Raw genomic sequence first — 16842 nt, 5'->3', positions numbered from 1 at the left:
GTCAGGGCCTTTTAGGTGGTCCCTGCCCAGAATCCCCCAGTGGCCAGCTTGGATCCTTTTAGGAAAGAGGATAAATGAGACAAATAACTTCTTTTGGATAAGGACATTTGGGGAACAGAATACATTTCCCTAGATCACACTGAATTATACAGAGTCAAGCAAGCAAAGTGATTCTTTTTTCCCCAAAGCTCTTCTCTTCCTCTAATTACATTTGAAATGTTTTGCATGCTATTGAAAATGTCACTTCCAGCTGCAGACCATTAAGGAGCCTATGTGGCACTGCCATGGGTTTTATTAAGGCAGGTTTGTTGCTGGGGATTTCAATGGCAGCAAAATGAGGCCCGGGGTGAAATACCTTTTGTTACAAATGTTGAACACTTGTTTTGGTGGTAGGGGACCTTTCACAAAGGCACAGTGCTCGCCAAATTATTTTAAAGACCAAGGGATGAATAACGAGGCAGGAACTACTCAGATGTGTGCTATTTCTTCCCTTCTGCCCCAAAGCATTAATGGAGGCAAATGTGGTGGTCCTGGTTTGTACTGGGCTCATGGCAGTTGTGCAGCTGATGTTTTCCTGAGCACTTGTTTTCCTGCTACTGCTGCTTGAGATGCCAACAGGACACAGGCAGGTCTGCTCTGGTTTTTTCTGCAATCATCCAAAACTGAGCGATGGAGCAGCTCTGGCTCTGTGGATCAGAGTCAGGGACAGTGTCCAGGGGAAAGGCTGATGGGCCATTGCTGCAGAGATCCTTCAGTTTCTCCTTGCAGCCAGGCTGTGTGGGCAGTGGTCAGGATCTGGGGAAGTCCTTTCACACTCCTATATTCACATCACCTTTCTGGCTCCTCTTGCTCTTCTGCTTATGCTGCTCTATAACCCAGCTTGGGCTGTGGATTTGGTGACGCTGGGGTAGCAGTTTCCTTTCCTATCATTGCTTAGGTGCTGTAGAGTCTCTGAGCCCATTGCAAAAGTCAGAGAGGAACAAAAGGGGTGAACGGGATAATAGCCTGAAACCAGGATTTCATGACCTGGAAAGCAGTTCTGCAAACATGACTTGTTCTCCTTCTGCTGACGTGATGCCCAGCACAAAGAGCCAGCCCAGTAGAGGGGAAGTCTCAGATTTAGACTCTGTATATCACTGGCCTTTCCACTTTCTTTTCCATACCAATGCAAAGAGCAATTTTATAAATAATTTCCCAGTCCGAAACAAAAGAAAAACAATACCTTTTCCAGTAGAGCAGGGTGCATTTTTCAGACATGAACCAACCCTTCCATTTCCACATCAGCTTTTAAATGGTGTTTAATGCTGTGGCAATGAACCTCTTGATGTGACACCACTCCTGGCACAATGGGACATGGACAGGGTGGAAAATATGCTGCTATGGACGTAACCAGTGCAGCTTTTACCTGGGGTGAGCTATTTCTCCTAGAAATTAAAAGTACTTAGGGATCCAAATACAGGTCTCATAATCTAATTTAAGTCACTAACAATCAGGAATGAAAATGAGAGAAGGCAAATTTTAGTGAGAGAAAAATGTTTTTTTCTTTAAAGGAGACAGGAGGATGTTTAGGGGAAGTTGTACCATTTTTCTAGGACCGTCCACCAGCTCCTTAATTTACGTACGCCTGTGCTGTAAGGGACAGCCCTGTTGGCATTTGCTTTTCAGTGCTGATCCCTGACAGAGCTCAGCACTTGCTCTTTAAATAGCCCAGAGCTGATAAAAGCATTTTTGTGGGGAGGAGCTGGCTTTGTCCTCAGCTCCAACATCTGCAAGAAAGTCAGGTCAGTCCCATCTCTGCCTCTGATAAAAGAGCAGGAATTTGTTGCAGCTTCTTGGTGAGTGTGGCTGCTGGCATCAGGCTGGAGAAGAGCGAGGAGGGCATGTGCATCTCACCCAGTCTCCTTTCTGGTACTTCTGTTTAGCACTGATCCTTACCCCATCATCCTGTTTGCTGATGGCAGCCAGGCTGACATCAACAATTTATTCCATCCTAGTCTGCAGGCACTGACATCTCACACTGCAGAAGGCAGGCATGTTTTCCTTCTTTCATGCTGTACTGTTGTCACCATGTAAAGTTTTGATGGAAGCAGAGCAGCCTCCTGAATATCCTGCAGAGATGTTCACTGAACTTAAATGGAAAAGATCCTACCAAAAGATTAACAGCTGACACTGCCAACATGTGTAGAATAAATTTCCGAAACAGCCCCAAAGAGCAAGTTGCTCCAGTTAAATCACAGTGGGAGCCCTGGAAAACTTCACAGAATTGTAGAATCACAGAATGGTTTCGGTCGAAAGAAACCTTAAAGACAATTGTGTTCCAACTCCCTGCCATGGGCAGGGACATCTTCCACTGTCCCAGGCTGCTCCAAGCCCCATCCAGCCTGGCCTTGGGCACTCCCAGGGATCCAGGGGCAGCCACAGGTGCTCTGGGCAACCAAATTAAAGCAGATGGAACCAAACTCTTCTCACCAGTGTCCAGTGACAGGACAAGAATGAATGGGCTCAAACTGAAATAGAGGAAGTTCTATTTAAAATAAGAAAATAAAGCTTTTTTTCCCCTCTGCATGGGTAATCAGACTCTGGCACAGGCCACTCAGAGAGGCTGTGGAATCTCCATCCTCGGAGATATTAAAAACCTGGCCACACCTGGCCCTGAGGAACCTGCTTTAGCTGAGTTTGCCCTAAGCAAGATGTTCTGCAGATGAACATCCCAGGCACAACGACTTTGCAATTCTGTGCCCCTGAAATTTAAGGGGTGAATGGTGGTGTTGGTTGAGGTCTGCGCTGCATAGCACACAGTTTAATTTCCTAACTTGGAGAAGGTTCAGGAAGCCAAAGCACAAAACAGCAATGGCTGTGAGGCTGGTAAAGGACTGCCAGCACATGGTGTGGAGGCTCACAGTCCACAGGAGAAGGGCAGCTTGTTGACATTACTCAAAAAATGTGCCATCATTTTCTATTCAGGGATAATGAGGATTAATTTTTGCAAATGTAGGAAACAGGCACATGGCAGTGAATTCCTGGAAGAGCAAGAGCTGTTTAATCTCTCCAGGATATACATAATAAGCGAGCAGATATGTCTCATCATGAACATAACATTTTTTGTCTGACTAATAGCAGGACTTGAAAGTAGAACTGTCAGAACCTCCCATCCCCACCGAGGTCAACAAGTGCTCCTGTGATTTTAACAAAGAAATCAGGAAAACATTCTCAAATGCTGTTTTCTTTGTCTTCAAGTTGCTTTTCCAATGGGGAAAAAACAAACTGAACAAACAAAGTAGCAAGCTAAAAAGGGGCTGTGGCTCCTCAGAAGGCCCCAAGGGAAATGTAAAGTGATTTGGTCATCCATGCTGGAACATCCATCACTTTACTCCGTCCTGTTTTCACATCCAGTCCCAGCACTCATTAATTTGCCCTCGTTCCTTGGCAAGGATGGGAAGTTTCCCTGCAGGTGCTGGCTGGCAGGGCCGAAGGAGGAAGCTATGTTTCACATTCTGACTTCAAATCCAAAGAGGAGAGAGCCTCAACCTTAGTGCTTATAAAAAAGATGGGGACAAATGTTTTAGCAGGGCCTGCTGCAAACAGGGCAGTGGGGGTGGTTGAAAACTAGAAGAGAGTCAATTTAGATCAGATATATAAAGGAAAAAATTTTTTACAATGAGGGTGGGGAGGCTTTGGCACAGATTGCCCAGAGCAACTGTGGCTGCCCCATGCCTGGAAGTGTCCAAGGCCAGGCTGGACAGGGCTTGGAACAACCTGGGATAGTGGAAGGTGTCACTGCCCATGGTAGGAGAGCTGACCTTCAAAGGTCCCTTCCAAGCTGAACCATTCCTCGATTCCATGACTTATAGCAACTACCAAGGAAAGGTACCTCCCCTCCTATGTGCAAACATTCAGACCTGTATTATTTCTGTTGTTTTACCAGGAATTGCCCCAGGCTGGCACTTGGAATATATTGATGTGACGGACTCTGCCATGGACAAGACGTTCCGGTTCCAGTGCGATCGCTGGCTGGCTAAGGGTGAGGATGATGGGCAGCTCATCAGGGAGCTGGCCTGTGCCAATAATGACATCCTGGAACTGAAGGAGCGGACTGGTGAGTTTGGAGTGCTCTTGTGCCATTTCCTGAGGGATCTCAGAGGTCATAGGACCACATCTCCTGCAAGCTGGAGGCGCCCATGCAGGCTTTAGGGGTTATTTCATGTACACTTCAGTTCAAGAGTGCAGTTCTGGGATAAGAAATAAATGAAACAGGACTTGTGAGGAAGAAATAGATCGCATTCTGGGTTGAAAGCAAAGAGGGGCCCATCTGCAGTGGTTCAGTCCATCAGTGAGCCATGAGAACACATGGATATGATCTCATTAGAAGTAATGTGCTTGAGCCTTTGAGGTGGAAAATAAGTTCAGTCCTTAAAGCTTGGTAAGTAACATTGCTCCAGCTTCCTCCTTCACTGGTTCTGGGCTATGAGCTTAAGAGTCCCAGCTGAATATCACAGCTGAGCTTAACAGCCCATGGTCCTGGATCTGCTCTGGGTAATCCCACTGAGGCCAAGGCAATTACACTGCTGTCTGATGTGGGGGTGACTCAGCCAACAAGAGTTACTTAACCACACTGAGGATATGCAGAGTCCATCTCAAGAACTACTGCACCAGTGCTCTTCAGGAGAATCCTGGAGACAATAATCACATTATTTCTGTGATTGTGCTCTGCCCCTGAAAAAAATATCAGCCTTGTGAGGGCCATTCTGGGTACTTACAGGCCACCACAGCATCTGAACACATCCTGTTAGGTGCATGGATGCCCTCACTCTGATAGGAACAGTGGCACAAATTTAGGGAGGAAAAAAAAAAAAAGAAAAGAAAATATGGAGGATTCAGGCTGTGTTTCAGATGAAGTGCTTAGCACAGCATGGATCTGGACACAGATTGTTCAAGAGGGACCTCAATCATCCTTGTGGGTCCCTCCAACACAGAATATTCTATGATTCTAAGAATAGCTCCATCTATTCTTGCTACCCCATTGAACAGGACACGTATTTTTCATGTATTCTATCCCCAACCACTTAGAAGTGAAAAGTCCCACAGATTTCGGTGTGTTTCCACCCTTATTTTGCAAATGCTTGCTGTCTTGTGGGCTGTGATAAATATTAGGAAAGGGATTTTTAAGCAAAGTGACAGCCAAATGAAGAGATCTTGCAGGCCATCTGCTCTCCCTTTTCTGTTTAACGTGTGCGTTAATTGTGCTTTAAAGCCTATGAGATTGTCACAGTAACCAGCGACAGAGAGGATGCAGATACAACGGAAAACATCTGGATCATCCTGGAAGGGAAGATGGGCCGCTCAAAGGAATTCCTCATGGAAAACTCTTCCAAGAAAAGGAGATTTGAAAGGTAGTAAGCAGGATGGTGGACTAGAGGAACCCCCACACCTGTTGTTGTCCTCCCCAAATGCCACATCTTCTTGCCGTGGGGAGCTGTGTTTGTGCCATGCTGCTTCCAAAAAAGCTTGATGGCTTCCCACTTGGATTACAGGGAAGATATCAAGTGATGGTGGGCAGCCACAGAGTAGATTTTATAACAGCAAGAAAAAGGCATGTGGCAAAAGGAAACGTAGATATTGTGCGTGTGTGTGTGTGTGTGTGTGTGTCCTTTTGCATCGGTACATACAAAGAGGCTCCTGGCAAGCCCCCAGGGAGGCTGTGTGGATTCTGAGCTGGGAGGAGCAGGAGGAAGCTGGAGGTGGTTTTAGTTCCTTTTACAGCATCTCACTGGGAGTGGGAATCAGAGAGAAAGTAATAATAGTTGGAGGCTAGATGTTGTCAGAGCTGCTCAGATTTGACTCTGCAGACGGATCTGGCGGGTAAGGCTGCGAGATCACTGTGGTGTGAGGAAAGGCAGGGATCAGCCTCCTGCTGGAGGGACATCCATGGAACAGGGGGCATATTCCTTCTCCCACGTGAGACCAAAGGGCTCCAGGTGTGAGCAGGGTTTTCTGCTTGTTTGAGGACAGGGAACACCCTCTGGAGATGGAGATCTCGCCAAAGTCACGGGCACAGCTGATGTTCTGCTGCTTTGCAGGGAGGAAAAGTGATGGATGACCAAATCACTTTTTCTGGTAAAGGAAGGTGAAATTCTGGCCTATGTGGAACACAGTATGACTGACTGAGACATCACATGAAATATGAAAGAACAGGAGGAGCTTCTTGAGCTGACGGTGCCTGTGGAGGAGTTAGACACCCCTCTTCATTAGGCACAGTCTGTCCCTTGGAGGGACCAAGGGCCAGTCCAAGGAAATAAACCCAACAGATACTCAAGGAACACAACAGGAATCCAGTCAACGCTTTGTCAGAAACCCATCAGGCCTGCCCATGGCAGGGGTTTGGAATTAGATGATCTTTAGGGTCCTTTCCGACCCAAACCATTCTGAGATTCTGTGATTTAATTGTTCATGTGAGCTATTTCCAACTCGAGCTTCAGGAAGGGTGGCTCAACTAGCAAATTTAAAACAGCTATGGTGGGTAGATGTGTAACAGATACAGTATCTGTCAAGAATGAATGAATAAGTGCTGGAGGGGAAATTAGTCATTCTTTAGGTTTATCTATAATGAGGCAAATTGATTTTGTATGTGGAACAGCTCAAGTTTATCCTAGAAAGTCCTAGTGGCAACAATTTAAAGTGTCACCCCTAATCAGAGAAAATACTAAATTTAAATATGGAAATTATACTTTGTGTTGAATGATTGTAGGTTAAATCAAATGACTGTAAATGAAGGCTTATCTTCTATCTTCCATAGCCATGTGCAAATTACTTAATGTCCATATGAGGCAAGTCACTGGCAGCCTCCAGGATGCTGAAACTGCTCCCTGTTTCTCCTGTAGGGGAGCAACTGACACATTCCAGTTTTCTTCAAAGAACGTTGGTGATATTGCAGCCATCTGTGTTGGTCACTGCCCAAAGGATGGGAAGAAGTCATCTGCAAAAGCTGATGTCTTCTGGCACGTCCAGGAGATTACTGTGACAGAGATGGAGCTTTGCAACAAGTAAGTGCCTTCTCATCTGCAAGGAGCTGCCCTGGGAGGACATGGGGCAGCTGAGCAGCTCTGCACACATCCTCCTGAAGCATTTCAGGTTTAGGAAATAACAGAAAGTCTTGTTTCCTGTTATGTAGTTTGGTGTGTCAGGTCCAGAACATCCTTGTCTGACTTGCCTGTGCAATTTCTGAGTTCTTAGAGAGGGTATTTGCATGTGCAGGTAACTTTGTAAACAAGTGGGCTGGGGTGAATCTCACAGCCAGCATGAATTGAGGTCTCCCATTATGGAAAATAACCAGGGTGGCTGAAATTCAATTGTAGGATACTCTGCACAGACTGGTCTTTAAGTAAGCCTTGTGAAAGATTTCCCGGAAATGAGAGTAAGACAAAGGCTAAGCCTCTGATTCCGACCAGTTTGGATAAGAGATCCTTCTGGTCTGGTCCAAAAGGCCACACGTGACTGGAAGGGTGCAGTCCTGCAGCTCAACCATGCCTGAAGAGCCCTGAGCATGGTCAGGTCATGCACACTTTGATCTGAGTCCCATCTTTGGGCGGGGAGCAGATTCCACAGGGACTGTGCAGGAGCAGAGGAGATCACCCATCTGCAGAACAAACTGCACTTCACTGAAACAGTTCACGACATTAATTGTGGATTTCTTCTCTTCTCCACGATATTTCCATTGCTGCTGAAGAATTTAACTACGAGGAGTTTGCTCCAGCTGAGACAATTGAGTGTTTAAGAAGAAATCCTTGAAGTGGTGGTGTTTTTTTTTAGAAGCTAAGAGTCTCTCCTAGCAAATTAATCAACCAACTGAAGAGCCTTAATAATATTTGCTGAATGAAAACTCAGTCAATTGCATACTAAAACATGCTCTTTTCTGCTGGTGGGGAAAAGCCTGGAACCCTCTAAGTCCAGCTGTGCAATCAGATCCGTACACTGAACTCACTGGGAGCATGCTGAAACTGCTGGGACAGTGTGCTGTGAAGGGGCCAAAGGTTTTCTCACAAAATCTCACTTTTTAAAGATTGTTTTAAATTAAAGAGGGCAGCCAGAAGGTGTGGGCAAAGCCTGCAGTCTGTCCTTGCACTGGAGCAGGGCTCCAGCTCTGCAGAGGCAGCACTTTGCAGTGGTGTTTGCTGTGCACACGAGCAACTGGAGAGCTTACACCATGAGAACAAGTTCTCACTTCAGGTATTACCCATCCCAGATATCAAAAAACCTACCCAGACAAGCCAAAGACCAAGTTTAAAGAGTTACCAGATTGTTGCAGCAATAGTTTTGAATTATACCGGGATTTTTCCTCTCTTAGTACGTAAAACGATAGTATTTAAAGATTTTCCTTGCATATTTCAGGGATATAAAGGTAATTTTTTTCTTTTTGCCCCTCATGAGGATTGGCATGCACTATTTCACTTCCAGACCATGAGATATTACACAGCTGAGGAAATCAGTCTGCAGCACTGGGCATCCTCTACATCACACTCTTCATGCAGTTTTTCTGCCCCTGAGCCTAAAATTTTTTTCCGCCTGGAATTTCTCATTTACAAAGCTTCTTCCCAGGGAATAAGTGCTTCACTTTGCCTGCAGAAAATGCCAAGAGTATAGAAAGTGCTTAAGAATGTCATGCAGCTGGATTGACAGTGACCCTTCCTCCAGGTGCTTATTTTACACACGCACTGCAATCCAGCCACACTCAATTCAGGAGGACCTGCTGCTGTTCAGTGAAGGTGGGGAAGGGGCAGAAGCTCATTTGGAACTGATCTGCATCACTGGAAATGAAATACATCATTAAAAGCAGAGTGCTCCAGCCCCTGGCTGAGTGCCAGCTACGAGGCAATTTATGGATGTGCTCGGTGTTCCCTGCACATCACCAGAGACAGCACTGCAGGGACAGGGGCTGTTGGCATCTGGTACCTCTCATTCCCCTGTTCCCACTTTTTTGTTCCCTGCTAAGGATGAGACAGGTGATCTAGAAAGAGCAGGGGAGATTTAAAGCTCCTCCATCTTTCCCGTTCCTTTTTTTTATGCCTTTTTCCTGCTTTAGCTCTGGGCCTGACTGCTTGTCCTGCCTTGGTGGGTCTGGAACTGGTCATGCCATTGCACAGGCTGAAGAGGTGACAAGAGCCACAGAGATCCTTCCCATGTGCAGTGTGTCTGCAGCTGAGTGGGGAGAGGTCAGATTTTTCCAGTTGGAAAGTTCCATCGTGGCTCTCTTTCTAGAGAAATATCCAAGTTCTGGTACATAGAGGGGAAAATGCTGAAACAGCATTAATATTGGGCAACTTAGTAGAATTCACACTCCCTAACTTGCTGGCTCCATGTTTGTACCAACAACGTGATACAGATGGACAGGGCCTGTCCCTGTGCCAGCACTGCTGAGGCGCCTCCAGTGCTGGGGACAGCTCTGGGCCCTCAGGACAAGAGAGACACTGAGGGGCTGGAGCGTGTCCAGGGCAGGGAACGGAGCTGGGGAAGGGGCTGGAGCCCCAGGAGAGGCTGAGGGAGCTGGGAAGGGGCTGAGCCTGGAGCAAAGGAGGCTCAGGGGGGACCTTGTGGCTCTGCACAGCTCCTGCCAGGAGGGGACAGCCGGGGGGGTCGGGCTGTGCTCCCAGGGAACAGGGACAGGAGGAGAGGGAACGGCCTCAAAACGTGCCAGGGGAAGGATAGATTGGATATTATGGAAAATTTCTTCATCCAAGGAGCTGTCCAGCCCTGGCACAGCTGCCCAGGGCAGCGGTGGAGTCGCCATCCCTGGAGGGATTTAAAAGCCGTGTGGATGTGGCACTTTGGGAACACGGCGCAGCGCTGGGGTGGGGTAGCACTTTGACTTGATGATCCTAGAAGGCTTTTCCAACACAAACAATCCCACAATTCTCTCACATTTGCCCAACAAAGTGGCCATCCATGCCACTAACCTGCCTCTTACTCCCCGCGTCAGGTACTTCTTCAGGTGCAACACGAAGATCCCTCTGCGCTACAAGCGGCAAGACTACAAAGTCTTCGAGTGTGCCAAGGTCACCGAGAGCTTTGCCAGCAAAGCCCGGAGCCTGGTGCCAGTGAAATACGAGACCATCGTGGTCACGGGCTTCGAGAAGGGCGCGGGCACCGACGCCAACGTGTTCATCACCATCTACGGCCTGAACGGCGACTCGGGGCGGCGCGCGCTCAGGCAGAAGTTCAGGAACCTCTTCGAGCGAGGCAAAACCGACAGGTTTTACCTGGAAACGCTGGACATGGGGGAGCTGAAGAAGGTCAAGATTGAGCATGACAACAGCGGGCTGGCTCCGGGCTGGCTGGTGGAGAGGGTGGAGATCACAAACTCAGCCACTGGCGTCACCACCATATTTCCCTGTGGGAAGTGGCTGGATGAAAACCGAGGGGATGGGTTAATCTGTAGGGATCTTTTCCCTACGCACTGAGGAGGGTTTTGGTCCCTTCAGTATGCTTTTTTTTTCCTCATTATACTGTTTTATATTGCCTGTTACTTTTTAATAAACTGCCTTTTGTATTGAGAGATTTTTAGCAGCAAGACTCTCTTCCTGGGTTAACATTTTGTAAAAGTAATGTTGCTTTTTTTTTTTTAAGTGCACATAAAACTGTTAATTAAATAAATGCATTTGTTGCTTACTTATGATTAAAAGCTACAACCAGCAGAGATATAAATTTTCCTTTACCAGCTTAGACGTTTCTGGTTTCAGTGCTATGCCTTGACAGAGCTGAGAACACCCACTGACCTACTCCACTGATAGACTCCACTTTTAGGTAAGCATAGAGGTTAAGATAATTGAGACACTTTTATTTAAGAAAATTGGAGATCCCAGTTTTTTCCCACTTCTGGCAACTGGAAGCTCTGCACGTCCATACACACATATGGACATCTCCAGAGGGCACCACATCAAAAAACAGCAGGCACAGTAGGATGTTCCATGGAGAGTTTGGGGAGCATCTGCACCCACCCAGCTAGGTCTCAAGCAGCGGGATCTGGGTGATGTTTTCCACCCTGTGAGCTTTTTTCCCCCCAGGGCAGACTTTGCTCCCTGGCTGAATTCCTACAACTCTGCCAAGAGCTGAGATCTATGGTTACAGCTGCCAGTGCAAAAGACCTTCCAAATAATCAATTCCACAGCAAGGAAGCTGTGCTAACTATATTCAAAGCTGACTCAGGATAATCATACCCTACATGGCCTGAATACCAGCTCTGTTTCAGAGCAACTGCCATTCATTTCAACTTTTTTTCCCTTTAATAAGGATTGCTGTTTTGTCTTTTTCTGTGGCTGAGAAGGGATTTCCCGGAGGCAATAAGGGCCAGTGCTCCTGTCAATGAGCTCTTCCCAGGCACTCACATCTGTACAGGTACCAACAAGAAAATCTGTTCATAAATCATTGCTTCTGGAGCCCTGTATCTCTCTCTGGGCTACAAAGCAGCAGGACACATCCTTAGGAGGAAAAAGGGAGGTGTTTGAGCCATGAGGACCTTCCTCCTGGCCCACCCTGGAGATGACATTCCCTCTGCCAGAAGCTGGTTTTAAACAAGAACTTTGCATGAATAGGGATTAAAGGAATCAAGAGTGGGCTCAACCCACCAAGCCCACCCACCCCACCAGCTCCTGGGCTGAGGATGATGCTTCTGCTGGGACCGTGTCTGGATGTGCCAGGCCACGAGGCAGGACTGTCCCACTGCTCAGTCCCTCACTGCTCATGGGCAAAGGAGGCCCAGCAAAGCCTGGTGATGCTGAGACAGGAGTCAGAAGCATCTTAGAAATACTGTTGATTGCTCAGAGGTATTTGAAAGCTGCTAACCCACTAAAGCCCTTCCAGGGAAGTTCTGGATTCCTGTTTCCCATAGCAGGCACCACCAAAGAGACATGACTTTATATCATGGCTGTCTGTGCCAGCTCACAAATAACAGCCGAGACTAATTCATTTTAGAAACCCTTATGGTAACTGATGGTTCTGGAGCAGAGCAAGTTGCTTAAATGAGCCCAGTAATCAACCTCATCAGGGATCAGCTACTCACTGAGAGGAATAATAATAGCAGGCTTTGCTGGCTGTGCTCTCCCTCCTCATGGCAGACTGGTGTGCCCAGCCCTTAGCAAGGAGCTGGGAGCTCACAGGAGGAGCAGAACAGCCCTTAGGAGGGCTGGAGGTGATTGCTAGGGTCTGATTGCATCCCTGGGACCCTGCTGGGATTGAGTTCAGACTCCCTGGATAGCCAGGGGGTCCCATGAGCGGAGCATGGTGCATCTGGGTTTGCTGTTCTTGCACAGTGTCATTGCAGCTCCCCAGTAGGTGTTTGAAGCAAAACAAGGGTCAGGCTTTTGATCTCCCTGCACTCCCTCCCGCCCAAGTTTAACCAGCACTGTGGAAAAAAAAATCGTCTCCTGTCAAGAAGTTTGGCCCCTTTTCAGACAAATGTGTGCTGCTGTGAAATAGGAGTTTGTCCCTGTACAGTGCTGCAGTCCCAGCATTTCCAGCTGGCTCCAGTCACCCCCTACTTGGTACAGGGTGGGGGAAAGCTGGTTTTAGAGCTTCAATTTAACCCCTGCAATCCCCTGGGCGAGCTCACTGCACTGGTACTTGCTTCCATAGCCAGGTTGGACATGGTTGGGAGCAACCTGTTCTAGTGGAAGGTGTCCCTGCCCATGGCAGGGGTGGGAACAGAATCTTTGAGGCCCCTTCCAGCCCAAACCATTCTGTGAGCCCACGATGATTCTATGATTCCATGATTCTTCTACGATTCCAGCCCTGGAGAGCAGTGAGGCAGCTCCTGACCCACACACCATCCCTCCCTGGGGCAAGGAGGAAAGATAAATTCTTACCTTGCGTGTGAAATGTGCTCACGTCTGGGAGGAATCACAGGTGGCAAGTGGCCAGAAACACTGGTTGAGGCACAGGAATTAGTATCTTCAGGGTGACCAAACCACTGTGCAGGTGGAGATGGGCTTGTAGGTACCTGGGGTCATCAAGGCCTCCCGCCATCCCTGGACAGGCCTATTCAGCACCAAAGCTCCAGGGAGAGCTGCCAGGAGCTGAAAAGGGCCGAGGAGAGTTCGCTGATAGAGGGTCGGCACCCACACTGACTGCAGGAAGGCAGCCTTGGCAAAGCATGAAAGAACTCTGCTTTTTTCCACTTCAAACAAGCCCCTCCTTAGTGCAAAGCCCAGCTCCACCCTGGCTCTGGGGGATCCCTCTGTTGCTACAACAGCTGCTACAGAAGTAATAAGGCAAGAGTGGAGTTTTTCTAGAGGCTGGATTTGTGTTAAGCTGCTAGATTCAACACTTTCTTGGACAAGTGGAGATCTTGGGAGGAGAAAAGCCAAAGCTTTCCTAGTCCTGTGCCTTTTGCAGGGCTTAGTCAATCTTTTCCTGTGGAGGCCAAGCAGCTCAAAGCTGGTATGTTGGGCAGCTACAAAGCTCCTGCTCCCACCACCAACCTCTACCTTCTTTTTTTTCCACTTCATTTCCTAACTGGTGGCATTTTAATGCACATTCCTTCATCCTAAAACAACAATGTAAATAAGAAGCAAGAGCAAAGGACAAGATTGGTAGCACTCAGTGTGAGTCTACAATGGCCGTCCCATTGTATTTGTGTTCTCCACCATTTTGGGACCCTGATGAAGTTCTGTGTTCACCAAATTTAGGTTTACTAAAGCACTTGGGTGCTGCCAGTGAAAACAAGCATAAACAAGGAGTACTTAGCAGTGTTTCATGCTGAAGGACCAGTTGCCCCTTGGTGCAGGACACAGAGAATTATTTGCAAATCTCTTTGAAATTGTTGCTAAGCATTCTTAGTAGCATCATATCCCTATGTGAACCCTAGGCTCATGAAGGGGCAATGACTGAGAGATGTCAAGTATCTTATATTCTGTATGTAGAAAGTATCTTACAATCTTCCTTGCTCCTTCCTTATGTCTAGAGGCCAATTCTAAACTAGAAAAGAGCTAAAATTAAAAAAAAATTTAAAAAATTATCAATGGGATTGTACAGCTCTGAGCTGCAACCTGTGGGCCAGCTGCAGATTTAGACCACAAACCAGTGGATAATAATGGATAAGGGCTCAACTTCCCAACCCTGGGCAGCTGCAGTGAGAGCAGATGCTGGCGGTGAATAAAGATTTTGCATTTTGGTCCATGCTGCTGTGCCGTGATGGGCAGAGCCCCTCTCCCTCCCCAGGCAGGCTCTGTGCTCAGCAGGACTGTTATCAGATTGTGGCAGATCCTTTGCTGCTCCAGCTCCAAAACAAAACCGACTGCCATCTGCAGCACCTCTCTCAGCGGCGTCACCCTTCTGAAGGACATCAGCAGGATCTCAGTGAGAAACTGAGATTTTCCCCAGCTGGACCAGCGGGGCACTTTTAACCTGTTTTCTGTTTTCTGAGCTTCTAAAAGCCTCTTGTAACAAGAGCTTCGTGTGGTGTGAACATGGTTCATCCCTTATGCAGCTTTTGATGGATGCTAGGGGAGCTGGCAATTCCCTTCAGCCAGGGGAACAAAATCTCTGTGATCAGCAGCCACTTGTCTCCAAGGTTTATTTAAGTCTAATCACACAGTCAAAGCTGGGCACTGGTGTCAGCTTTTCAGGAGGAGCAGCTGAATCAAGAGTGGGCAGAAGCAGAGACAGGCGCTATTTGTTGTGGGAGGAAACAAGAGCACGGGAAGACCTACAGAATGGATTTTGCAAGATGCAAAATTGGGTGTATGACCCATTGGATTCTTCAATGGGTAGCGAAAAGGACTGAAAAATCCCCCAAATGTATTCGTTTGAAGGGTTTGGGGTTTTTTTCTTCCAGTCAGTTTCCCCTTCCTTAGTTATTAAACTGGAGACCCAGGCAGAAGGAAATCCTTCTCCACCAGGAGAGAGGGTGGGAGAATCTGTTGATACCTCTGCAGGACTTGCTAGAAATACCTTACAGGCACTGTGTGATGTGTTTAGAGGAGAAATCTCTCTTTAACAGGCAATTTTCTGAAATTCTAGAAAGCAGTTTTGGTACCTGATGACCAAACTGGTGCCACAGGCCATCACACACAGCGATGTGCCCAGTGTGGAGAACCCCATCTCATCTCTGCCATGGGGCCCAGCCACCAGCAGCCTCTGCAAACCTGATGGGCAGGGCATTTTGTACCCCAGCAGAGCTTCTCCTGCACATCAAAGACACAAGCAGTGGAAGGAGAATTGATTCCAACCCAAAGAAACCAGAAATGAGCAGTAAATAAAGACCAACCGACAGCCCTGGCAGGTGGCTTCTGCGTGGCACAAGTTTATAGTTAGCAATGCGGTTTGTTTTATTAGTTATAAATAAAGTACAAAAAGTCCACCAAAAGTGAATCTAAGCATTTACACAATTTCTAATGTCTTTCCATTTCTTCAATGCACTATTGCTTTAATATTAATAATAAATATTTTTCTAGCTTTCTTCTATAAAATAGTCTATGTAGCAAAATGTTGCACAGCACAACAGAACAGCAGTAGGAATACAAAAATGTGGGTGATCCTTTCACCTGCCCGGGTCATTAAAGGAGAGGGGGTTTTGTTTACTCGCTCCTTGTTTTGCTTATCCCTCTTACAGTGACTTTGGGGGGGAGGACAGCCAGCCCCCCAGTCCCCCAGTCCCCACACAGCTCAAAATCACAGCTCCAGGCTACAGGGGAGGAGTGTTACAGAGCAGCAAGGTAAAAAACACAGACAGGTTTAAAACCTGGGGTAAGGCAAAGTCAACAAAGCAGCGCAGCACCCTGAAGGGACAGAGAGAAAAGAATTAAGGTACTGTGATTTTGTGCCTTTCTAACCCAACTGAGAATTTCATCCAAAGCCTTTTTGTGGGGAGGATGGCTACTGGCTGAGCACATGCATCAAACCCCACTTCTGCCTGTACACTAAGGCTAAATGTCTGCACTGACCAAGCATGGTTATGGCTTAAAGCTTAAAATGTTATCAAAGGTTCTCTAACCTTCTGGCAAAGCTGGAACTCGTGATATTTCAGGAGCCTTTGGGAAAAGGGCAATGCATTGCAAGAGTGGCGTAGCCACAGCAGGATGGGGATGCTTGGCCATGTCATTTTGGGGCTGACCCCCTTCTTGGGGGCAGGAGGGCTCAGGGGCAGGTCCCAGCTCTACACTGGATTAAAAAGTTCCAAATTGAGGTTCCCTCCTGTACAGGAGGGGTAAAGCCAACTGGTCAAGATCAGTGTTAAGTGCTTCTGCCCCATGCATGTGTCAGAGCTGGGGGTTACAGCCAGTGCCCACGGCAGGCGCTGCAAGGAGATGGCAGACGGATCCCGTGTCCATCCCAATCGCTCTCAGCTAGACGTGGTGTCACAGGATCACAGAATTGTTTGGGCTGGAAGGGACCCTAAAGCTCATCTTATTCCACCCCCTGCCGTGGGCAGGGACACCTTCCACTATCCCAGGCTGCTCCAAGCCCCATCCAACCTGGGCATGGACGCTTCCAGGTATGGGGCAGCCACAGCTTCTCTGGGAAACCTGTGCCAGGGTCTTCCTAGCCTCTGAGTAAAGAAGTCAACCCCTAAAAACTGCATTGAATCCCTCAGTTCTGTTGCCTCCAAGCTTAGGCTCACCCTATTGCCTCCTTCACCCCAGCTGGGTGCACACACAGAGGGGGAAAAGAGCCAAACCAAGCACTGATAGACGCCAAAAATTACAGAGCCACCAAACCTGGGCTTCCTCCCTGGGCTTTTGACACAATCTTGCACTAAAGGCATGCATTGCCCCTTGCAGTGGGGGCCTGCTGGGTGTTATTGCAGGGTCACACAAGCAGCAGCAGCAGCAGCAGCAGCAGCAACACCAGAGGGAA

General features: G+C 47.7%; 1 protein-coding gene across 1 annotated transcript in view; it reads left to right on the top strand.

The window, feature by feature from the left end:
• The window catches only part of LOXHD1 (lipoxygenase homology domains 1), a 150622-nt gene extending 140171 nt beyond the window's left edge, over nucleotides 1–10451 (top strand). Inside the window, exons 39-42 of the mRNA XM_031059646.1 lie at nucleotides 3926–4096; nucleotides 5252–5390; nucleotides 6879–7040; nucleotides 9971–10451. Coding sequence (XP_030915506.1) covers nucleotides 3926–4096; nucleotides 5252–5390; nucleotides 6879–7040; nucleotides 9971–10451 — 953 coding nt within the window. The remainder of the gene's footprint in view (nucleotides 1–3925; nucleotides 4097–5251; nucleotides 5391–6878; nucleotides 7041–9970) is intronic.
• Nucleotides 10452–16842: the final 6391 nt, after the last annotated feature.

This window comes from Geospiza fortis, unplaced genomic scaffold (assembly GCF_000277835.1).
Source record: "Geospiza fortis unplaced genomic scaffold, GeoFor_1.0 scaffold488, whole genome shotgun sequence".
Lineage (NCBI taxonomy): Eukaryota > Metazoa > Chordata > Aves > Passeriformes > Thraupidae > Geospiza > Geospiza fortis.
This window is presented reverse-complemented; position numbering and strand designations above follow the sequence as displayed.